This window comes from Ascaphus truei, chromosome 8 (assembly GCF_040206685.1).
Source record: "Ascaphus truei isolate aAscTru1 chromosome 8, aAscTru1.hap1, whole genome shotgun sequence".
NCBI classification, from domain to species: domain Eukaryota; kingdom Metazoa; phylum Chordata; class Amphibia; order Anura; family Ascaphidae; genus Ascaphus; species Ascaphus truei.
Window position 1 is genome coordinate 87,350,518 of NC_134490.1, and position 25,896 is coordinate 87,376,413.

Below are 25,896 nucleotides of genomic sequence, written 5' to 3' on the forward strand. Positions count from 1 at the left end.
AGAGCGGAGGGAGTGTAGGAGAAAGAGAGGGGGTCTTGCAGGGCCGCCGACACATTGGTCCATGTGGAAACTCTAGTCTTGGACCCCGGGAAAGCTGTCATTAGCCCTGAGTGTGTTCTATGAAACCCCCTTTTGTGCTACATACATGCGTCAAAATTGTCTGACAAGTATTTCTTGGGGTAAAAGACAAATAGAAGTGGAAGTGGACACCAAAAATCATTAGTGCATTAATTTGAAAGAACAAATTTACAATTTACTCATTTAATTAAGGGTAAGATAGAGAATTTCAAAATCAATTAATATTTGTGATTAATTATGAAAAACATTATTGTTGAGCACTGTGAATATACTTTTAATGTAATTAATTAATTTCAAATTATATATATATATATATATATATATATATATATATTAACAGCATTTTTATTTTAGATACACGATGAAAGCTTTTAAATTACTACGGTTCGATGTATAAAAAAATGCAACTTATTTATGTCCATAAAATTTAACATAAAGCATACAATACAAAGAATAAGAAAATGTTCACGGATGTAGGAACATGAATAACACACCAACATACTGTATGCCACTAATGATTTTAGGTAAGTCATTGATTATTAACACAATACACTCCTTCAGTTTGTTTGAGAAATATTAATTCTATAAACGTACATACAATCACTATACATAGCCCCTGGAGACTTAGCAAGTGTCTATCCATATGTTTAACTGTGAATACATTATTCTGGCTGTGGGTTCCACTCAGTACTGTATGAAACATGTAAGCCTGTTGAAATGCAGTAGATACGTTTCAGACTCCAAGATATACATTATTTCCTGTGGAATGGATACAGGAAAAGGTATTTTGCAAATCGCCAGGATTATAGCTCGAGTATGATATGAGAATCATTTGCTACAGGGATAACAAGAAAACCAGCCATATGTGGTAGAGATTTGATGTTGGGAGCATATCATTGAGATTTCAATTGTTCTACAGTGTGATGATGCTTAAGTGTCATGGAATATGTAAGATATTCTGCCATAATGTCATACTGTACATCAGAATGCAGGCATATTTGTGGCAATTAGAACATTGGTTAGCTCCTCCTTCACTGCACATTCCTATTATGTTAATATAAACATGTACAGTAAGTGTATGTAACCCAAACTCCTGCAGATCTTGCAGTTTCAGGGAGATTAATTGTCCCTACCAATATCTAGATCATTTTAAGCCTTTCAAGAGTCAAGAGAAAATGTGTTTTCTATCATTTTTGCCAAAATATATTAGGCAGAGTCTAAAGCATGCTGAGTATCTTTCAGCTCTGAATATCATTTCCATTCATGCATATTGAACACAAATAAATAAGTTATTTCTTTTTTGGAAAGTGTCTTGCAATACGGTGATTACAGCAGTGCTGTTATTCTGCTTATTTTGTTCTATTTTTATGATAATTCAAAATTATACAAATTACCCTGTTTGATTACACCTGTTGGTTTTTCTTTTGTTTTTCGTTTATTTTTTTTTACAGATTGAAAGGCACTTGTTAAAAAATATAAGCTGTATTAATAATGGCTACTGAACAACTTGACAGTTATTGAAGTATGCAAACGCTAAGGACATTTTGCAAGTCAATTTTTAACATCCCATTTGGGAAAATTGGTTATAAACTGAACAAAAATGTAAGTTAAGCACATCTACAAACAGAGCTTATAAAAGTATATTGTAAAGTTCTATGAATATGGCGAGGGCTCTGAGGGTATCCCAATGTTTGAAATAAAATATGCAATGGGCACATCCTAGTAAATGTTCACGCTCAACGATAACACATTTCTTATAGCTGTCCAGTTTGTGGATTTATAATGCAACATCATTCACTGAAGCCGATGCTAAAATCATGTTGTGGTCATTACACAGCATGACAGTTGTTCAAATACGCAAATATTCCTGGCTGTCCAGTTTTGGCAGGACATGTTCAATTTAAAATTTGGTCATTGGAGTGTGCTAAGTGGGCAAAATACCTTATAGAAGCATTGCCAGCAAACTTGCCTTCTTAAACGAAAGACTATAATGCAGCTATTCTCTATTAGATGTTATGATCACTGTAGCATAAAGCTTTGCTGAACACTGTCAGTCATACTGATTGAAAGCATGTCTTTATGCTTCTATTGATAAAAGCTTGGTAATAATTGCCAGTCTGTTTGTGCTACAGCTTAATGTTATCATAAAGTAATCAGCCATATGTAGGGTCCACGGAGTAGGGAATTTATCAGTAAGTTATCAACTTGTTTGCAACTATACAGGTGCTTACAGCCCATTTATGATGCCTGACTTTATCAAATGTAAAACGTGGGGTAAATAACAGCTCCAGATTGATCAAAGAAGATAAATCCATTTGAAAGAAATTGTATTTTATTCTGTTGTAAACGTGGTACAGTTATTTTTAATATACAGACGCCTTAGTTAGCAAGTGGGCTGGTTTTATGATTTTAGAGACCAAAGGCAACTGTGCTTGCTAATGTAAATACCTATCTCTTTAGTCTTATTTATCTATAAATCACTTTTAATACCAGAATAACAGAAATGACTGTTGCTGTTAAAGGGAATCTATTAATTTCCTCAGGTGAAATGCAAGGTCCGTGACATTCACACCCCGTGTCACATGGCATGTGGATGGGTTGGTACCAGACCTGTAAAAATCGTACCTAGTCCCAGTAGACTCATCTGATCTGTCAAGTTTCATAAACCACCAAATGATCTCGAAAAGGAAACAGTTTAACTTCTTCAAAAGGCTTCTCAAGTGTCCAATTTTAGGAAACACAAAAGATATAACAGTGCTGCACACCAAATAGAAATCAAAAAGGGGCAAGATACTTGCAATTTTGTACCGGTGCCCCTTGTTCAGGGAAAACCTGTCTAAAGAAATCCTGAGCATAGAGATAAGATAGATGATCCGAGGCACTACAGATTTTCAAAAGATTTATTGCGTCCAAACAGCACGACGTTTCGACCTTCTCAGAGGTCTTTAAGATCTCTGAGAAGGACGAAACGTTGTGCTGTTTGGACACAATAAATCTTTTGAAAATCCATAGTGCCTTGGATCATCTACAGATGCAGCGACCGTTATGCGAACATTTCACGCTTTTTATACTGTACCTCGGAATACCCATGTCATGGCGCGTCATTACCGCGTGTTGTATACCTTGGAATACCCATGTCATGGCGCGTCATTACCGCGTGTTGTATACCTTGGAATACCCATGTCATGGCGCGTCATTACCGCGTGTTGTATACCTTGGAATACCCATGTCATGGCGCGTCATTACCGCGTGTTGACTCGTTTTGATCGAGTGCAGAAAATGGCATTTTAGTGTACTGGTTTTTAAACACCTGCAAATTGAGACAGTGCTGTACTGTACACATTACAATTCATTCATTTCTGCCACGGAAACGCAAAGAATTGCACCCAAAGAAATCGGGATCCATGAAATTCAAACAAATCAACCGCATGATTGGCCGCTTGGAGTACAGCAGCGCACACGAAAACGGCTCTGTGATATGTGCGAATAACGGCCGCTGCATCTGTGGCATATCTCAATTTTAGAAGACACCATAACAATTTTCGAATTCCACTACAAGTTGTAGTATATTGTAGCTCTGAGTTCTGAAAAACCATCAACAATTCCTTACAACGGGAAAAATTACAATTGTAGATAATATATTAAATTTCTAAGATATTTGTCTTTCTTTCAACTACAATATACACTGTAGTTATGATACATGCCATTTATTACTTTGGTAAAGTAATATATTGCAGTATAATTCAGAGCAACTTTATTCTTTACTTCCTTCTTTAAAATTCAAATTAGATACATGTCACTAAACTAGTATTAGTATTACATTACAAAGTCTATATATGGGGAAGCTTCAGATTTCCAGTGAACAAGACTGAGACTGTATTGAAAAACAAGAATCCCTTGAAAGCTGATGTGGTCTTCAATGCCTAATGTAGAAATGTAACTTGGAATAAAGATATTCATATACAGTGCACATAAATATACTGTATGTATATAATGTATTTGTGTAATATTAACATGACGTTTCTGTTATTTCTGTATTTTAGATCAACCCCATAAGGGTTAGATGGCTTTTCAGTATATAACAGTAAAGGGCATGTGCAGATGGCTCTGGTGAGGAGACTGTCACAATGGTGCTGCAGGTGGTCCATTCTTTTCATTGGGACCTCCCGCTGCGTTATTCCTTCCCGGCTGTGATTCGCGGCCACAAGGAACAATAAGACTGACTACATCTGTAACAGAAAGGCCATATTCCATGACAAAGATAATGGGAACATAATAGATAAATACATGAGTGCAACAGTACGGGGGGGGGGGGCAAATGCAGTAAGGGAACTTATAAAATCTTGTGACAGATACAAGGCAAATCTTGAAGGATTAGGACATGGGCCACCAACAGGTCAGGATTTCAGGATATCCCTGATTCAGCACAGGTGGCTCATCGACTGAGCCACTGATTGAACCACCTGGCCCTTGAGGACTGGTGTTGGCCACCCCTGGTTTTGAATTCCGAAAACCAATGGTGTTCCAGGTTTACAGATACTAGCAATATACTGTACATCAGAGCAGCGTTGCGCAAACTTTGGGGGTGCAAGATTATTCAGGGGCGGTGCGGGCGGTTGCAGAGGCCCCGCACTCTTCCCCCAAGGCATTTAAATGAATGCCAGGGGATCACGTGAGGCCTCTGCAACTTCACTTACCTTCTCTTCGGCGACACGTCGCCATGGCAATGCGGCGTCAAATGAGGCTGCGGGGTCATGTGATGTCACGTTGACATGGCAATGTGACAGCACGTGACCCTGCGACGTCATTTGATACCGAACAGAAGGTAAGAGAGGGGGGGGGGGGGGCGCGAGCAGGGAGGGAAGCAGGAGGGGGGGGAAGGGGCGCGAGTAGAAAAGATTGCACACCTTCATCAGAGGATAACTTCAGGAGTGAATATACATCTACAATGGCAAAATGTATCCCACAGTGTTAAAAAAAACTGATATGCATTACAGCTCAACCAGGATGTTGATAAACACTATAAACAACATCCTTTCCACTTGCACATTAAAATATGACCAGTAACACTTTGTTTGAGGTATAAACTTTTAGTTCTGGGACTATAGCTTTTATTGTTAATAGTTAAAATAAGTTCAAGTTTGTTCGTACAGCAGTTAATTGTAACACTCATTTTAGCAACACACTCTCAAAAATTGTGTTATTTCAACAATGTGTGCCATAGATTGAGAAATCAGTGGTACAGACTGCATGATGCCTACAGTTAAATATATTTCGCAAGAGCCTTAGTTTCATGTTACTGATGTCTTTCAGATCTTATTAATGTTTATTTTTTAACCTGCTGCGCAGTTTGCAGCCTAAATGTCAAAACCATGAAAGCCGTTTGCAAATCAACTGTGGTAGAGTAGTGTTTTATGCTATGATAGATGTCTTGCAGCTTGTCAACGGCTAAGTATTAAAGCAGCAATCCTCCCCAGAAGCCTGGATGAGTTATAGTCACAGAATGGTAGTGTTTTACCCCCTGAGATTATCCTGCTCTTTTTTTTTTTATGTTTTTCTAGTAATAAAAATTAGGATTGGCCACCCAGGCACCTAATATTTCAAATGCTTATATCTCCTCAACAGAGCATCAGATAAAAAAAATAGCTTTGAAGGAATCTCCTAAACAACCAAACAATTAAGAATTATTTCCATCGTTTGGAGTAACCATCAATCTACTGTAACTGTAGCTTTCAGGTGCAGCACAATCCCAAAATTCAGCTTGTAATAGTGCTTTAACGCTTACATCAGTTTGTTACCGTATGTACATAGTAAACATTCATCAATCAACCAGCTGCTCTAATTAGCTGAAGGTTTTGGGTTTCAATCAAAAGATGCATGGACAAGACATAAAACGGAAGAATGCATATGAAGTCATTGCATAAATGTGATATGTAATGTTAATACAGTCCAAGAGAAGGTGCACTCCCGGTACTTAGAATTGGTGCCACAGGTGCTCTCCAGCAATAGTCCTGTGATAAACACACAAACCGCCGGTAATCCAAAAGGTAGAAAGTAGATTCACTCTGGTGGTCTTCCAAGTATAGAAAAAGTTTGTTCTACGAAGATCGACCCCTTGATAAAGGTTTGTGAGCTAACCGAAACGTCAATCTTTGTACAATAAACCTCTTTTATACTTTGGAGACCACTGGAGTGCCCTACTTTCTACCTTTTATATACAGTATGTAATGTTAAGCCAGCCTGAAAACTTGGATCCTCACTTCTGACTTTGCCCTAACGATTTATCTGAGGTCAGTGAGAGATCGTGAAGATAAAGTACGTAACGTACGGGCAAGCCCCCATCTTAGTCATAGTAAGTCTTTTAGATACTTGATGGATAGATGATAGATATATAGATATATAGCATTTGTGACATATTTGCATTCTGCATTCATTAATATAGACAATCATTGTTCATTTTTAATATGGAAGTATTAATCATTTCTTTTTGCCTCTTCATCTCTTTTGTAGCACTTACAAATGTGAAACTATGGGCCATCGATCGACAATGTTTTCAGACAATAATGATGCGGACGGGGCTCATCAAGCACACAGAGTACATGGAGTTTTTAAAAAGGTTTGGAACTATCTATTCATTTTCAACTTTGATTAACTACAAACATGCATAACCCGCATCATCTTAGTGTCTGATAAAGGGGACCCCCATGTGTCAAGGTTGTCTTCTGTACCAAAATAATGGAGTAGCTGCAATACGTTTAGAACAAACTGCACATTATACTGAATTAATTTTGGTAACCAGGTACGGTATGTAAACTTTTGGCTATTACCCCATGCATTCTAGTGTAGACAAAACCAATACTTCTTGTCCATCAGCCATGTACTATGAAAAAGAATTTTACAGACGCAGCGCCCGTTGTTATTAACACGGTCACTTCAAAAGTCCCTAACGTGTTGAAACTCATATTAGTGAAATCACACAACAACACGTGCGAGTTTAGAATAAATGGCGCTACATCTGTATGTTTATAGGTAAATGGATAAGAAAAATAACACGGGATGTTGCAATTTGCTCCAAATCAAGGATCCCCAATTTGAGTCAGTAACATACTGTATGCATGGTAAATTGAGGCAGTTAAGAATTTTTGTTCCCCACTGTACTTTGAAGTGAAATCTATAGGGTATGTGTATAGTTTGGAATGTGGCTCTTTTTATGTGTTTGCTGTCAAACTACATTTGAAAATTGTTCCATGAGCAGAGTTTTTTGTAAGCGTATGATTAGGAATTTTCTGATACTTTTCTCCTTCATCTTACCTTACGTAAACACTTTACATCACCGAGTGCCGTACCAAATAGCATCAACAATGCTTTATCCGTATTTGCACTTTGTGGGAAACTCTTTCTGAATCTTTCTCCGTAACACTATTTTAGGACATTAATTGGGCAGTTCTTTGCATACATTTTTGTTCTTAACACAAACAAATTCATAATGTTTTATGAGATGAGTTTTGCATACACACAAACGTCAAATTAATATTTATATATACATAGTACATTATTTACTATTTCTCAGCGTTTTAAACCTACACGCTCTTGACAATTGTAAAGTGCTGGCCCCAATATACTGGAAAGGATTAAGGAGATCAACAGAAACTGATTGTCTTTTCAGAGATTTTTGATTTGTTTCAAAGAAGATATGCACATTAAGCTCTTAACCTTTGAGCCCTAGACGAGCTTTTCTAGGAGAATGTCAAGCTTAATTTGAATGCAGCTTTTACGTAGCTGTAATACTAAGTGAGACATGAATGGTGAAAAGCTTTCTCACTCTGTATCTGAATCTGTTTTGCACATATTCACAGACAGGAGCTGTGATACTTTTCAAATCAGATATTCTAGTATTTATTATTACAAAGATACAGGGCACCTTCAACATTTTGCACATACCATCAAAATAGGTGCCACTGTATTTCCTCTACTCATGCTGGCTGGAGTTACTTCCAAGCAACTCCTTCAAAGTCTCCCAAACTACTGTATGTTGCTTATCACAGACAGAAAGCTTACTGTTTAATTGGTCTTTAAGCACCCAGACACATGTAGTGTACCCGCTAAATTGGTACAGTTAGATGTTATGATCTCATCATACTGTTAGAAAGTGCTTTTTTTCTAGAAATAAAGGTGAGGTAAGTCTGATGTGAGGATGGGACCGGGGGGGGGGGAAGCGGGGGGAATTATTCTTGGACATGCGCAATAATATACACATATATTTACATTTCAATTTTTTTTTGTATTTAGCTGTTATTTTTGTAATTATTACATTTTAATTGTTTTATAAACATATTAATATGAGTTATTTTAGATTATCACAGTAATGCTATCAAATTGGTCACGTGGCCTATGAAAAAAGGTACAGGAACTGCATTCCCCCTGAAAAAAAGCCCTGCTGTAAGTCAAATTGGCCAACCGGTTCAGTATTTGAAAGTCTTGACCGGCTGCTCAGATTTACACTATTTTTGTAAACTGTCCAAAAACTCCCCTTTGTTTTATTTTGGCTAATCATCAGAATACCCCCCTCCTTCACTTTTATAAAAAATAATTATACTGCCATGGGCAGGATGTAAAATGCTTCTATCTGCTAAAACAGAAATAGAAGAAAGGATATGTAAAAAGCAAGAAAATGGCCCAAACGATTCAGTAATTTTATCCCCATCATTGTAGTAAGTAATTTGTCTGTTCTGTGACCCTGTGTGCTGGTGGCTTATAAAGCAGAAATCCTGCCTGCTCATTTAAAACATTTTTTTGTTTACAGAATTCAAACTGTGGTATCCTACACTAGAACGGTGCTATTTTTAACTACAGACCCCCCTTGTTCTTGAGATACTTACTGGTTTAATTGCCAGTATTTTTTTCGACATTAGGGAAATCACAATGGCCACTGTGACAGCAGGGGCAGCATGGCACTCCAAATAAAGGTTAAGCCTGCATACTGCCTATGCCTGTGAAGATGAACCCCGGTAAGTGTTAATGTTGCCATTGGAACTTTGGAAAAGTTTATCTGTAAGACTCATTGTATGCCTGAGCCAGTAACAAAGGCTGAGTAGCAGGCATACATTGTGGGGGCCAGGTGCTATGTTCAGGGACAATGGAGAGCTAGGGAAGGACGCGCCTGTCTGCTGGGAGAGTGCACCAAGGCGGAAGCATTGTTCTTCCCCGGCAGTGAGGCGTCTAAACCTGTGGGAGGCCTGGAGCTGATCTCATAGACCGGCATTTGGGTCCTTGTCCCGTCGGCACAGTTTCCACTTGTCAGTTCTAATTTCCACAGTCCTAGGCCCTGCGCTACTGGCTCCACCCGCTCTCTGGAATGGTTCATTACGGATGTCCCCATCGCCCTGGATTGGCCCAGTGGACTAAAGAGACCGCTGATTGGTTAGCACCCATTTTTCCATATTTCCAAATGAAGGCCAGAAAACTATAGAAGCCGATGCCGATCGGGGGTTCACAGTTGTTGCAGATTCATCTTGGTGTCTAGAGACCAACAGTACCATAGACTGTGTTGTCCTGGGACGATTTTCCCTTGTGACTGGGAAGTCTTTCACAGACATTTGAAGAGGCACCCATGGTTAGCTAGCTTTGGCAGCAGCCTGCACCTAGCGAGCTAGGAGTCATCCATAAATCCCTGTTTGTGGGGCTATTCTGTTTTGTACGGGTGGCTTACTGTTGCCTCCAACTACATGTGATATTGTTTATGAACCTTTATGTTCTGCTTGGTGATCCCTAGTAGTCTGGTCAACACCAAATTGTGACAGACGTCTGGTGGCCGAGGTGGGCTCGCTAGGCACAGGGCTGAAACATTTGTGTTTGTTTCAGTACTGAGAAGTTCTCAGCTAAGAGGCCTTAGAACCCAGAGTTACATTAGCACCATGCTGGGTATGAGCAATAACCTTCCCCCAGTTAGTTTTTTCTGACGAAGTAGCAATGGAAGATGTCTGACCTGTACCAAGGCTTAACCAAGGAGGAATTGGTTTCCAAGTGCCTGAAAGTCAGAGTGGCCACAGATGGGCTATCCAAGTTGGACATCCTCGATAATCTGTTAAGGCACGAGATGGAGGTGATGGAAGATGGCATTGAACAGGGGCACAGTCAGTTGGCTCCCGAATCCCCCTGATGGGCTGAGGCTGAGTTCTTAAGTTTGGACAGTAGGCACAGAAACAAAGCATCGACTCTGTAAAAGGTACTAGCTGAGTTGAGTCCCAACACCACTCTGGCCGAGCGGATCAAGGCCATCCGATATCTGAGCTGTAATGTAGCTACAGAATAGGACCAGCTACTCCACTTCCCGGGAATCTGCGCTAGCCTGTCCCTGTGGCTGACATATAACAGCTTCCCCATGTTCGAAAAGGCTAAGGAGGACATACATGGCTATCTCCGATCTTTTGAAAATATCTGCCATCTACCCCAGATTCCTGACGTTGATTGGGGAAAGTTCCAGTCCCCAAACCGCTCGGCATGCACAAAGTACTATACCTACAGTAGGACACAGAGTGCGTTGGGCACAGCTCAAGGCACAGTGGGCTAAAGTAGAGAATATCCTCTAATGGCCGATCCCCCATACACAGAATCAAATGCTCGCTTTTTTGGGGAGAGATGGCAACTATAGGAAGTTTGTTCCCCATTACAATTCCCTAGCAAAGCCACTGATTTACTTGACCCACAAATGGCTCCCCCGCAGTGACATGATCTCTGGAATACGAGACTACATTACAGGCCCTTAAGGATGCCATAGTCAGCACTATTTTTCTGGTGGCTCTTGATTACAACAAGCGGTTCCTCGTCAAGACCGATGTCTGTACATTGGGTGGAGGTGGGTGAAAACAGGATCGAGCACCCTATGGTTTATCTTGGACAGCATTTGGGTTCTTGCCCCATCGGCGCGGTTCCCGTTGGTCAGTTCCTATTTCCCATGTTCCAAGGCCCCACCCTTCAGGTATGTCCTTTAGTTCTGGCTCCACTCCCTCTCTGGATTAGTCCATTATGGATGCCACCCTCGCTCCGGATTGGCTCAGTAGATTAAAGAAACTCAGCTGATAGATCGGCACCCATTTTCCATGTTTCCAAATGCAGGCTAGGAAAACTATATTAGCCAATGCTGATCCGAGCTCTACAGTTGTTCCAGGTTCATCTTGGTGTCTAGAGACCAACTGTATCGTGGACTGTTTATATCCGGGGGCAGTCTTCCCTTGTGACTTGGGATATCTTTCACTGACCTTTGAGGTAGCATCCATGGTAAGCCAGCTTCTGCAAAGCCCTGCACAAAGTGAGCTAGGAGTTCCCCGTAAGTCAGTTTATGGGGTTTTTGTTTCATTTTGTACGTGTGGCTTACTGTTGGCTCGGCCAAATAAAGTATTGTTTATTTACCTCTGTGTTCTGCCTGGTAATTGCTTTTCCTAGTAGTCTGGTCAACCCCAAATCATGACAGCCACCAGGTAGCCATCAGAAGGATGATGGTGCAGCTTCCTATTAGACAACCGTTTACACAGTAACACATATAAGCAGGTCCATCTCTGGCGTAACAGGGAAGAGTAATTTAGAGTAAATAAGGTACAAATCTTTTTGGTGTGTTAAAATAACAACCAGTATAACTATCTGAAAAATCAGGCAAATTTCTCAAGTTGTACCAGTTCCCTTACTGTAAACCAGGCTAAATAAAGCATTATATGGTTAATGAATTAAGAAATAAAACAAAGGTACATTTTTGAAGACCATCAATTAGTGTGCACAAGTTAAACAAAAAAACAAAAAAAGGCTAATATTTAAAATGACTACAACCATGCTAATTGCTGAGTAATTCACTGTCATGCATTTACAATAACACCTCAAAAGTAGTACTTCAGTGATGAAATGTGCCCACAATGTGACATTTGTAATAGTTTTCAGACACTTTACTAACCTGATTGAACGTACAGCTGGTTTTGCAAAGTGGAGAAATTTATTAAACGGTCACATGTGGAAAAAATACGTATTTTCCAATTATAATATATGTAGTGTCAGATTGGTCTACCAAGGGCCCAAAGGTAAAACAGATTGTAGTGGCACCTATAGGACCAAGGTGGAAAAACAAGTTCTAATAGGGTATGTACTCATTCATACACACACATTCAATCATGCATAATGTGCATACTCTGATACATGTATGCACTGAATAGATATATTCACTCCATGCATAAATTTGAGTCATGCTGTAGTATTTGCTTACTTGGAAGCAGATCTTCAGGCAATCATCTATGTCTTCACCAAGGCATATACTGTACCAGAAAATGGGATTAACGCTTGACACTGAAGACTAACATACTCCATCAAAAAGCTCTCAATGAGCAGTCCCAGCCCTGTCAGTTCAGATTAATGGCGAGACCCTGGAGAATGCTGAGCATTTACTATGCCTCAGAAGCCACCCCACACAGAAGATTGACATTCTCAAAAAATAACAACATAAAATTGTGCAAGTGCAGCCTTCAGTAGACAGAGCCAATCGGTGTTTGAAGATTACAACATCAGATCCGTATCAAAGTTCATAGTTTATCAAGCAGTTCTGATGCCCATTCTACTGTACTGAGCTAAGACTTGGACAGTGTATAAGAGATGCATCAAGACACTGGGGAAAGACTAACAACAATGGAAGATCCTTCAAACACAGTTGGAAAACAGACATACCAAAATTACTATCTTCACACAAACAAACACCACCAGCAATGAGGGGATGATAATCTCACATCAATTTTGCTGGATCAGCTATGTCGTCCAGGTGTCCGACTCCTACATTTTATTCTTCTCATTCATGGCGTACTCTAAAGAGCACCACAGAGTGCTTCAAGGATGTCAACAAAGCCATGAAGTGTTACATCAACACCAACTCATGTGAGACTATTGTCTAGGAGGAAGAGCCAACTGAAAGGATCTCAGCATTTCAAACCCCTACAATGACAGCAGGAGGCGGAAAAGAATGGATGGGAAGGAAAAAGCAGGTTGCGGATCGAATCAACAACCCAAGGTAACCATTCCTATTTGGAAACACCTCCACAAGCTACAACAGAGTCTGTAAATCCCTGATCAGATCCATCAACTATCTGCGGACCCACAGATAATGAAATCATGGAAGACTTTCTCCTCGACAAGTGATTGCCAAAAAAAAAGATACTGATTTCCAGAGTTATGTGCACTCATTTGTAATGATCACAGGAATTTAAACAGTAATTGTGCGCGTTTCTTACTTCATATTTTATCATAATGGCTGTAATTATTTGCTGTGATTAATACGTCTTTTCAAAAGCCTAATGATATTGCTAACATGCTTCAATGACTATTATCCTTTACTAAATGCAAAATAACTTATGCTTATAAAAATTGTTTTAATTTACATCTGCCCACTCTTGAAAGATTTATGCAATATCTACTTTGTACAGAGAGATATAAAGTATTCACTTTCGATTTTAGAAGTATTACATTCTATTTTGCCTCCGTCTAAAACCAAAACCAGTCTTTTCCATCAATTTATTCTTTGTTAGCAATATAAGACTGTTACATTTTTTTCTTATACTAGTAATATTTTTGTTGCATAGCACTTTCCAAATCTTTATTGTGTTATACACAAAACACAATAAGGTTGTATAAGGGTGGAACACGCCCCAAACTCTCCCTTATATCAGAGACGGAAAAGACAGAGAACTCATGAGTTGAGATGGGCAAATGTTTTTGGCGGATTTGGATCCGCAGAGGATCGGTCGATTCCTTTGATCCACGGATATCAGTGGATCAATCTCAAAAAGGGCGACTTGCGTTTTGCAGATATTTCATTATTATTGCCAATACACTCCGCGGATTCCGCAAACCGCCGGCGGATTGCTGCATCCACGGATTGGATTCTACAAATCTGTCCACAGGTTGTATCCAATGGCGGCTTTTGATGAATCCGCGCGGACACAACCCGACCAAATCCGTTTGTGGATTTCACACTGCAAACCTGATTTTGGGGGGAAAATGCGAGAAAATCCGGGAAATGGATTTGGGATTCGCCCATCTCTATTAATGAGTGTAACTGCATGTCGTACTCAAGTCCCTGAAGCTGCTTCATGAATTCCATTGTCATATAATGGGGAAACTGGAGGTAAGGATTCTGGGACATGATTCTGGGTTCCATGTCCCCATACAAGCTGTGTAATGCAGGGAGACCATGTAAAAATGTATCGGAAATTAGTAGTGTTCCATACAGTGTGCTCATTTGTGCGTCATTACCCACAAGTAATTAGTATATGGAATTTATATAAATTATGAATACCGTCACCATTGAATTAAATGCTATATTTTACAAGTACATTTGTTTACTGACTAATTTTTCATTGAGAATACATAAAGGGTCCCTTGTATGTATGCATATTGGCTACAAAATAGCACAAGATAACTGATCTAGCACATTGTGGAAAAAAAATGACATTCCATTTTCTAATAAGACCAACGGAATAAATTCACACTTTGTAGTCCAAATGAAGATGGCAAAGTGGTGTGAAATGTATCATTACAGTAATTGTTCATTACCATTTTGGCAGGACAATACAATTATGTAATTATATAAAGGAGGAAAAACAAGTTGAGATTTTCTATAAAACGTTTATGACAGAGACGCATTACAATAATCTACCTCTCGCCTTTAATAATAATATTACTAGTTAACCTATTGAATTTGTGGTGAGAAACAAATCCTGCCATGTTTCACAGACAGACCATTTTTTTATCGAAAATTGCATGCTTAAGTATTTTTCTAATATATGAGTGGTATTTTTGAGGTACTATTGTACTTTACCACTTAAGGATACTATTAATTAAACTCTCGCGATTTAAAAAAAATATATATATATATATTTGTATATATATTATTTCAAGGTCAGGGGTTTGCAACCTTTCAAGGAAGAAGAGCCATTTTATAAAAAAAATATTTCTCCAAAATATTCCAAGAGCCGCAACACACATTCATGAATAATATTACACCCCCACAAACACATACATATACCATACTCACACCAATAGCTATATACTGTATAGGCATTAAGATACCACAAAATATGTGGGGGAATAAAATCTATCTCACAATAATAAGCAAAAGAAACAAAGCACAAATAGAGCGCGGATGAGCAACACCAAAGTAAAAACCATTAATAAAAAGGTAGAATGGTTAGTATAATAACCAGACTTACCTAATACCAAATACAGGCACAAGGGTCCCATTGAACCGCAGTCAATGCACTGTGAAAGGTATACTTAGACAGGGGATGAGTGAATAAGCAATAAAGATAAGTTAATACTCACACGGGCCTGTGTGAGCACAATCCCATCAGATCTCTCTTTAACGCTTGATGATGGACCACCCAAACGATTCCTTGAATTTCTTCGCTGGTGTGTCCAGGGATGGGGAAGACGCTGCTGTCTCCAATTGGCTCGCACTAACACGATGCAGGAAACAACTCGTCCCGAGTGGTGTAATGAATAGAGAACGTGGTAAAGGTGAAAACACCAATACAAACACACTATTCAGGGAGGAACAATACCTTTGGATCAGAGTACAGACCTCACCACCTATGGGCTGCACAAGGGTTAGCCTAAAAACCACAGTAAACGCAGCTCACAAGGTGTATCCCAGGTAAAGGGGACAAGTTGGGATGGGATTAAAATATATAGTACAAATACTCACATGGACCCGTGTGAGCACAGACACATAAAGTGATCTTTATGGTGATATTGATGTTATCCTTGTTCCTGAAGGTACACAAGTTCTTCCTTTCCTGATGTGTCAGTCACGATTCTCCCACAGGTTAAATGACAAACAGGGCGTTTTTTGCTGATAAAAATCCCAATTTAATATAACACAAACATGACGGAGTAAAGTGAAATAAAAATGAGTGAAACCTTCTGCCAACCGTAGCAAAAATGTCCGAGTGGTCTGTCCCTCTCCAAGCGCACGCTCCTTCCGCGTCCGGATGGTGTCTGACATGCAAGGATTGGAACGCAGCCACGAACAGTTCTTCCTGACTACGGTGTCCTCAGAGGTCCAAAAAGGGCAGAGCAGCGCGTTTCGCTTTCTCACAAAGCTTCCACAGGCTCTCTTCCGGTTCAATGTCCCATGTGGGTCTTTTATACCAGAATAATAAGTCCCTTTATTTATTTATTTTCATTGTTTTTTCTGTGCAAAACAGTGTCATTTACAAATACACAACACATACACTACCCTCCCCAAAAAACACATACACGACCCCCCCTCCAAATACACACACTACCCCCTCCAAATACAGACACACTACCCCCAAAATACACACTAAATATATATATTTATATATATATATATATATATATATATATATATATATATATATATATATATATATATATCAGCCAATAGAAATCTTGGGGCCCAGGACAAATTAAAGGAGCTGCCCCATCCCTAATTAATCTTCCCCTTGCAATCCCCACATCTCACCCCCCTCCCATAAAACCCCACACCGCACAGCGTTAGGGTGTTCCCTAGGGGAGGGAGAATGAGATATGCGGAGAGACAGAGGGGGGAAGGGGGAGGAAGGAGCGGAGAAGAGGGAGAAAGGAGAGAGAGAGGTGGGAAGGAGAGGTAGGGGGAAGGAGAGAGGGGGGAAGGAGAGAGAGGGGGAAAGGAGAGAGAGTTGGGAAGAGAGAGGAGTGAGAGAGAGGGGAAGAGAGAGGAGTGAGAGAGATGGGAAGAGACATGTGAAGAGAGAGGAGTGGGAGAGAGGGGAAGAGAGGAGTGAGAGTGGGGGAGTAAGATTAGTGAGAGAGAGAGAGAGAGAGAGAGAGAGAGAGAGAGAGAGAGAGAGAGAGAGAGAGAGAGGATGGAGAGAGAGGAGTGAGAGAGAGGGGCAGAGAGAGATGGGAAGAGAGAGGAGTGAGAGAGAGGGGGGAAGTGAGAGTAGTGAGAGACATGGGGAGAGAGGAGTGAGAGAGAGATGGGGAGAGAGAGGAGTGAGAGAGATGGGAAGAGAGGAGTGAGAGAGCGATGGGAAGAGAGAGGAGTGAGAGAGATGGGAAGAGAGATGAGTGAGATAGAGAGATGGGAAGAGAGAGGGGAAGAGAGAGGAGTGAGAGAGATGGGAAGACATGGGAAGAGAGAGGAGAGAGAGGGGAAGAGATAGAGGAGTGAGAGAGAGGGGAAGTGAGAGGAGTGAGAGAGAGAGAGGAGAAGAGAGAGGAGTGAGAGAGGGGGAGTAAGAGGAATGAGGGGAGAGGAGTGAGAGAGAGAGGAGTGAGAGAGAGGAGTGAGAGAGAGAGTGAGAGCGAGGGGGAGAGAGAGAGATGGGGAGAGAGAGAGAGAGAGATGGGAAGAGAGAGGAGAGAGAGAGAGAGAGAGAGAGAGAGAGAGAGAGAGAGAGAGAGAGAGAGAGAGAGAGAGAGAGAGAGAGAGAGAGAGGGAATTGAGAGGAGTGAGAGAGATGAGAAGAGAGAGGAGTGAGAGAGAGAGATGGGAAGAGAGAGGAGTGAGAGAGATGGGAAGTGAGAGGAGTGAGAGAGATGGGAAGAGAGGAGAGAGTGAGAGGAGAGAGTGAGATGAGAGAGAGAGAGGAGTGAGAGAGAGATGGGAAGTGAGAGGATTGAGAGAGAGATGGGAAGTGAGAGGAGTGAGAGAGGGATGGGGATATTGGAAGAGAGGATGTGAGTGCACCCCGTACTGGGTCGGCAACATGCAGAGAGACATGCAAGTAGGGGCGGAAAGGACCACATGCTGCTCAGGAGCAGCAGGTTGCCGACCCCTGCTCTAGGTAATATTTGGGATTATTGCTGAATTCACCAAATGTTTGTGTGCAGGAAAATTTCACCAGTTTCACAAAGTTGTGTAAAATGTTATATCTTCTCTATCCTATTGTGGGGGAGCGGGCAGGTGTGGGGCTACTATGGGGGAGAGAGGCTGGTGTGGGGCTACTGTGGGGGAGGGGGGTCTGGTGTGGGGCTACTGTGGAGGAGGGGGCTGGTGTTGGGCTACTGTGGGGGAGAGGGGCTGGTGTGGGGCTACTGTGGGGGAGAGGGGCTGGTGTGGGGCTACTGTGGGGGGGGTAGGTGGGGGGCAGGTGTGGGGGAGGGGGGAATTGAGAGGCAGGAGGGGTTATTGGAGAGGAGTATTGAGGGAAAGGGAGGTATTGCATGTGTATTGTGGTGCAGCGGTATTGTTTGTATTGTGTGGGAGGGGGGTATTGTGTGTGTATGGTGGGAGAGAGAGCAAGCGGTAGGGAAAGAGAGGGAAGGGATTGGGGGGAGGTAGGGAAGGGTTTGTAGAGAGTGAAGGGATTGGAGAGAGAGAGTGTGTGTGAGTGGATTGGAGAGAGAGAGAGACAAGGGATTGGAGAGAGAGAGAGACAAGGGATTGGAGAAAGAAGGGATTGGGGGGGGGGGAGAGAGAGAAGGGCTGAGGATAGAGGTAGATACAGGTGGGATTGGCGGGGGGGGGGGAGGTTAGAGATACCAGCGACGTTTACGTATTTTTAATAAGGAAAATGCAAGAAGAAAGTATACGCGTAGGTTATAGTGACTGTTTATTAAAAACAATATCTGATGTGGCCCATATTTTGCAGTCGGATTTAAGATTCGCCCCCAAGCTATGCTGAGTTTGATGGCGTGTACTAGAGTGTTGCACAACATCTAAAAGCTTAAGATCAAGGAACATTCATAAAGGGACTAACTAAAGAGCTGAAGAAGCTTAACACACAAACAAAATCTTCCACATTAAACACAATGCCATTATCGTTCATTCATTTCCACGTTTTCTTCCAGGCCAGCACAGTAACAGCAATTCTTAGTCCTTTTTTTAAATATTATATGCTTTTTAAATTCAATTTAAAGTCAGGACACACAAGGATGTTTTGAAGGAAGCTTGCATTTGAAAGCTGGCTTACCACGAACTGCAGAGGCCAGCAATCCATTCACCCAAGCAGAACCGAAATGACGTTTATTACCACAGATGTGCCAAAGTATCAAAAGCTGCCATTTGCTAACTGTCCACTGAAGACTTATTTGTTTATATCAATGCCAAATACATGTTGATCATTGAGTATTCTAAAGAACAACAGGGACACACAGAGCCAAACTCAGTTAATTGATTGTCATTTAAATGTTCCTTAGAGATAAAATAATTTGCATAATTAAAATTCAAATCTTACAATAAACATTGATTTACTCCACAATTGGACCTTACTTTGCAATTTACAACATTGTTGTTGTAAATAGTAGACATTTAAGAGTAGTTCAAATATTCTTCAATTTACTTTTACTAATATTGTAGTTTATTTGATTGTTCCAAAATTGCCACAAAAATTGCTTCAAGAATATTGTAGTTTATTTGATTGTTCCAAAATTGCCAAGTGGCTCATTTGTTTCCAAAGGTAATTCTGTCTGTGCTCTGAAAGTGCTGTAATGTGTTTGCGCTTTATATTTAAATAATGCATAGGGTTTGCAGTGCTAGCCAACATTTTCCTTCGATAAAAACAGCTACTGTATGTGGCAGATTACATCATTTAGGAACTATGGCTGCTATTCAATATGTTTAGCCATCTTTCCTTAAGAACATTTTAACTCTATTCAAATTAATTGAAGTGAAATCTTCCCAACCGAGGGGAAGATGGCTTCATAGCTGTGGCTCAAAGCATATTGAATTGGGAACTCTGTGCTGTTTAGAAGTGGTTCGGCGTGCTTTGCAAGCGCTACTTGCATTTCCAATCTGTGTCTAAAAGGCATTTTTAGAAGCCATTTCACTCTGGCTCTATCAATCCAGTTTGTCAAAAAAACCTCCAACTCGCTAAAACTGCTACAAGTGTGAAAAAGAAAGTACACCCTCTTTGAATTCTATGGTTTTACATATCAGGACATATTAACAATCATCTGTTCCTTAGCAGGTCGTAAAATTAGGTAAATACAACCTCATATGAACAATAACACATAACATATTACACCGTGTCATGATTTATTTAACAAAAATAAAGTAAAAAATGGAGAAGCTATTTGTGAAAAACTAAGTACACCCTTACTTCTTCCAAAGGAATTAAGATGCAAAGTAGCAGACAGGTGCTGCTAATCAAATGCCCTTGATTAATTGATCATCAGCAAGTGTGACCACCTCTATAAAAGCCGAAGTTTTAGCAATTTGCTGGTCTGGAGCACTCAGGTGTGTGTTAACACAATGCCAAGGAGGAAAGACATAAGCAATGATCTTAGAGAAGCAATTGTTGCTGCCCATCAATCTGTGAAGAGTTATAAGGCCATTTCCAAACAATTTAAAGTCCATCATTCTACAGTGAGAAAGATTATTCAAAAGTGGAAAACATTCAAGACAATTGCCAATCTTCCCAGGAGTGGACATCCCAGCAAATTCACCCCACGGTCAGACCGTGCAATGCTCAGAGAAATTGCAAAAAACCCAAGACTTACATCTCAGACTCTACAGGCCTCAGTTAGCATGTTAAATGTTAAAGTTCATGGCAGTACAATTAGAAAAAGACTGAACAAATATAGTGTGTTTGGAAGGGAAGCCTCTTCTCTCTAAAAAGAACATGGCAACATGGCTTAGGTTTGCAAAGTTGCATCTGAACAAAACACAAGACTTCTGGAACAATGTCCTTTAGACAGACGAGACCAAAGTGGAGATGTTTGTCCATAATGCACAGTGCCACATTTGGCAAAAACCAAACACAGCATATCAGCACAAACACCTCATACCAACTGTCAAGCACGGTGATGGAGGGGTGATGATTTGGGCTTGTTTTGCAGCCAAAGGACCTGGGAACCTTGCAGTCATTGAGTCGACCATGAACTCCTCTGTATACCAAACTATTCTAGAGTCAACTGTGAGACCATCTATCCGACAGCTAAAGCTTGGCTGAAATTGGGTCATGCAATAGGACAATGATCCCAAGCACACCAGCAAATCTACAACAGAATGGCTGAAAAAGAAAAGAATCAAGGTGTTGCAATGGCCCAGTCAAAGTCCAGACCTCAACCCGATTGAAATGCTGTGGCTGGACCTTAAGAGAGCTGTGCATAAACAAATGCCCACAGACCTCAATGAACTGAAGCAACGTTGTAAAGAAGAGTGGGCCAAAATTCCTCCACGATGATGTGAGGGACTGATAAAGTCATACAGAAAACGATGACTTCAAGTTATTGCTGCTAAAGGTGGTTCTACAAGCTATTGAAACATAAGGTGTACTTAGTTTTTCACACATTGCTTCTCTATTTTGGCTTTATTTTTGTTAAATAAATCATGACACGGTGTAACATGTCATGTGTTGTTGTTTATCTGAGGTTGTATTTACCTAATTTTAAGACCTGCTATGGAACAGATGATTGTTATGTCCTGATATGTAAAACCATAGAATTCAAAGAGGGTGTACTTTCTTTGTCACACCACTGTATTCTTGTTATGTTATGCAAGGGGGGTGAGATTGATATTGTGAGTTACATCCAGAGTCTGAAATATGGGTTTGGCTTAGAGAGATAAACCCATAAGGCCGTCCTGCAGCGAAGCAGATCTTCTAACCACCCCCATCAGTGAGCTGCATCATGACTGTGCTCCTCTACTGTGCTAAACACAATTTGAGGGAAAAAAGAGGAGCAGGAGAGTAGCAGCATCATCAGAAAGGGTGGGAAAAAGTGTCAATATGCAGCTGCAACACCCTTCCCCGCTCCCTGTGCAATGGGTAAAGAGAAGTTGGGACAGCAATAAGTTAGAGTCCCCCCCATGTTTTGCACCCCCCCCCATACCTCCATATCACTCACTCCCACCCCTTCATTTTACCGACAGCACCCCCCATTGCCCCCACTCTCCCTCTGCAATATTACCCACTTCCCCCCATATCACCCACTACCCCCCGTTAGTCTCACTACTCCCATGTCTTCCACTCTTGCAGTAAGAGTACAGCATGTATATTAAACATTTATCTTATTTGTGGAAGTAAAAAATGTTTACTGCCAACATCATTGTAGGCAAGCCAATGAATAAGGCGAAGTATTGCATTATAACGATCTTCTAATTCAGTGACTCACTAGCAATGGCTGCCAACAGCTACAGTATGGGTTACGTAAATGTTTTTAAGTTCCTCTAAATTTTATTAGGCTTATAAAATTAAGAAGTAGAACTATTTAAACAGACATTTACCAAATACTTATAAATAATGTTTTTGTCAGGATAGATAAATAGACCAGCACCTTTTTGCAAGTATATCCCGGGGACTTCCATGTATAAAATCACCCTCATCTCACTATTGTCTTAACATTTTCATGTTCCTGTTTCTTGCCAATGACTTGCGGGTCTGTGGGTTTTACTTTGTGATCCGTAATTCCAGAAAATAGAAGGAAGGCAGGTGATGTTTACTTTGTTTTCTCTTAACGCAGTTGTATGTGTGGGGCTATGTGGGGACCTTACTAGGATGATAAATTGATGTGTCGGACAACCACACACTGTGTAATAAAGACCACAGGTGGTACAGTAGCTGGTAATAAGGCATTTGTTGGGGAATATCGAAGGCTATAACCTTTAGATACTGCTCTTTCCTCATTTCAATCAGCACTTTTCTTTCGGAAATATATTTTCTAAAGAGAATGGGAAAACAAAAAATGATATATTTAGAACTCAAGCATGTAGTCCTATCCCAGTTCCTCATTTGACTGGAGTGGCCCAGGGAGTAAAGACACTGACTCTGATAAAAAACAAATGTATCAGGCCCCACAATCATAGATTGTAAGCTCATCTGGGCAGGGACTGTGTCTGCAAAAATTGTGCTGCGTATCATGCACTATAACAGCGGTGCGCAAACTTACCTTAATGTGTCCCCCCCTGTCTCCTCTCCCCTCCGGCTCGTGCTCCCCCCCCCCACCGCACTGCTCTGGTGTCAAATAACGTTGCGAGGTCACGTGATGTCACATTGCCGGGCCGTCACATTACCCCGCTGACGCTGGTTGCCATGGAGACACGTCGCTGGAACCAAGGTAAGTATATAGTTACAGAGGCCTCACGTGATCCCCGGCACGCCAGGCCTTTGTAACAGCCGTGCCCCTCTCTCCCCCCCCCCCCCCGAAAATCTCGCACCCCCATTTTGCGCACCCCTGCACTATACTGTAATTGTGAAGCGGTTTGAGTCCCATTGGGATGAAAGTGCTATATGAAATAGTTTATTATTATAACGTTTATTATTGACTGTTTTATAGTTTTATTGCAAATTGCAACGAGTATTTTATTCTTCTCTTACTCAGACTTTGGATGTTACATCAATGATTTAAGTAATGACAGAGTGCATTTAAATACAGACTTAGCACGACTTACTTTGTCCGGCCCCTGTCCAAGCTGCATGAACACAACTGTGGCTGCCTCGGCACAAAAGGATTATCGCTGTGGGTGTCCAAACTGGAAGCATGGACCCCCCAGCGATGTCGTGTCAGACACTCTGTCCGGAAAGAGTGAGTCGCACTACATCCAAATGTACAAAAATATCAAAGAACAAATATTTAGATTCTGTTTTTTTACAAATTAGCGCACAAGGTATGTCTTTAAATCTGGGTTCAAGAAGTACAGAGCCTGGGTTCAAGAAGTAAAATCATTACAGAACCCGATTGAGCCATCCGGTTTAGGAACCAGTACATCATGGCTCCTGACGAAGCCGAATCTGTTCGAAACGCGTAGAGTCACAATTGCCGCTATCACTGCCTGCCTGCTATCAGCCAGTTCCTGCCCGTCAGATCCGTACATGCGTTCCATCGCTGCTCTGTCCTCCATTCACCGGAAGTGACGAAACCGGAAGTCCGGGAGCGACGCAGACGGAGAGACGCAGGATCACGGATGACAGTACCAGGCAGCAGATATCAGAGTTCTGATCACATATTTAGTTCTACATGCCACTACTTTAACGATTTATGTAAATGTATATTTATACTTCTTGTTATAAATGAAGGATGTCATATAGCACTATGGAATGCCCCCTTTGTTCCATCTGAGAATACCATATCATTGAGGACCAGTGACCAGCCCACCCAGACCTGATCTGATCAACCCACATTTCATCCCAACACCTACCAAACAGCGTTTTTGGAACTGCTTTATTCTAACAGTGAAATGCGAGTTTCCATCTCATAGATCATCTCTAGCAGTTTAACCCCAGATTCCAGATTACCTGCACTATTTTGTGTTTTTATGTTTTATTTTTTGGTGACATCTGCGCTCCCCAACGTCACCGCCTAACATTTCACAGAGGAGGGTCTTGGACCGTCCTCCAAAGGGTTTTGAAGCTGCATTTTTCTCACCTTTATTATCACTGAGCGTTTATTTTGTGTTTTATGAGCACTACTAGTTTACCATCACAAATATTATATTATGTGTTTATCACATTTAAATATATTTATATATACTTCATATTAAGAGCACCTTTATTTTCACGTTTTCTTTCTTTCATTGACACTACAGTATGTTGTAGCAATGGAATCTCTAGAATTGCTCAGCAGAGACCCAACTTTAACCCTATGCATTTCGTTTGTAAAAAGCTTTGTCAAGGGTGGTGACGTGACGCTACCGCTCTCCCTATATAGGTAATAAAATATATTGATAGGTTGATTGGGTGGGAGAGTTAGCTGCCAATCAGACAGCAACCCAAATCACAAATCACAGCATCAAGACACATTATACAAAGTTATTTGTAACACATTTAGCAGTAGATGATAATACAGCACCTCTATACATAATGTATTAGAAAAAATGGGGTATCATATAGACATGGTTGATCTAACACAAAGAAATATACATAGCAGATACTTAAACATTAAAACGTTAAAAATATACATAATGAAACATATTTCAGTTGGTGAGGGGCACATAGTGCCTTACACTGACCTTACTATTTAGAATCTTACAACTGTATTTAGAATTACTACAGGGACACAGTTCTATTTTCCTCCTTGTGTTTAGGGGGATAGGTCATTTTTGAACATTTTGCTAGTGTTTGAAACAGTGTTGAGTGATTGTTTTTTAATGATGTTGTTACCAATAAATGTATAATGCTTAATGTACATTTGTGAGTGCTCGATTTAGGATTTCTGTCTGTTTGTTTATATATATATAAAATGATATCCTAATTTAGATCCATACATTCAATTATCATCTTTCTAACAAGTAAAACAAAAACTCTAAGAGAATTGCTCATTTAATTTCCCCTAATTGCATTACTTCTGTGTGATTGTATTCCCACCTTTGCAAAGAAAGCTCTTGTGTTATCTATATTTCATTTTACTCTCTCATTATCTGTGTGGTTGTTCTCTAGTGAGCCAAACAGAATGGTCCTGTCCTAACTAATTCAGCAAACGCTGTGTTGAGTAGACTTGTTTTCACACTCCTTTATCTGTTACTCTGGAAGTCTTTTCTATATGTTCATTCTCATTTCATTCTTATTTTTGCTGACATTTCTAGCTACACAAATACTCCTAATGCTGCTTTGATTCACTAAAGTTTTACAGTGTTTTTAATGGAAAGATCATTTTGAAATGAATAACGTTTTGGTTTTCGTGTTATATACAGTACTGTATTAGTTGTCTTTCGCAATATCTGTGTTTTCAAATGACAACAATACTGGTTTAAAGAATCATACATCTAAAACGGAAATGCTCAACTCAAAATGGGCTTTCTTTTTTTCCCTTGGCGCGCGTACACCTGCTCTCCCCCAACTAAGAACACCACCAGGCACTTGCTTTAGTTTGGGATTCAAAATTCCACAGCTTTATTCAATGTACTAA

At 40.5% G+C, this 25,896-nt stretch overlaps 1 protein-coding gene across 6 annotated transcripts in view; it reads left to right on the forward strand.

Moving 5' to 3' along the window:
* PRKG1 (protein kinase cGMP-dependent 1) overlaps positions 1-25,896 on the forward strand; it is a 1,423,135-nt gene that overhangs the window by 986,691 nt on the left and 410,548 nt on the right. For all 6 annotated transcript variants that reach the window (XM_075612928.1, XM_075612930.1, XM_075612925.1 and 3 more), the window contains exon 4: positions 6,589-6,694. In XM_075612928.1, the coding sequence (XP_075469043.1) occupies positions 6,589-6,694 (106 nt within the window). The remainder of the gene's footprint in view (positions 1-6,588; positions 6,695-25,896) is intronic.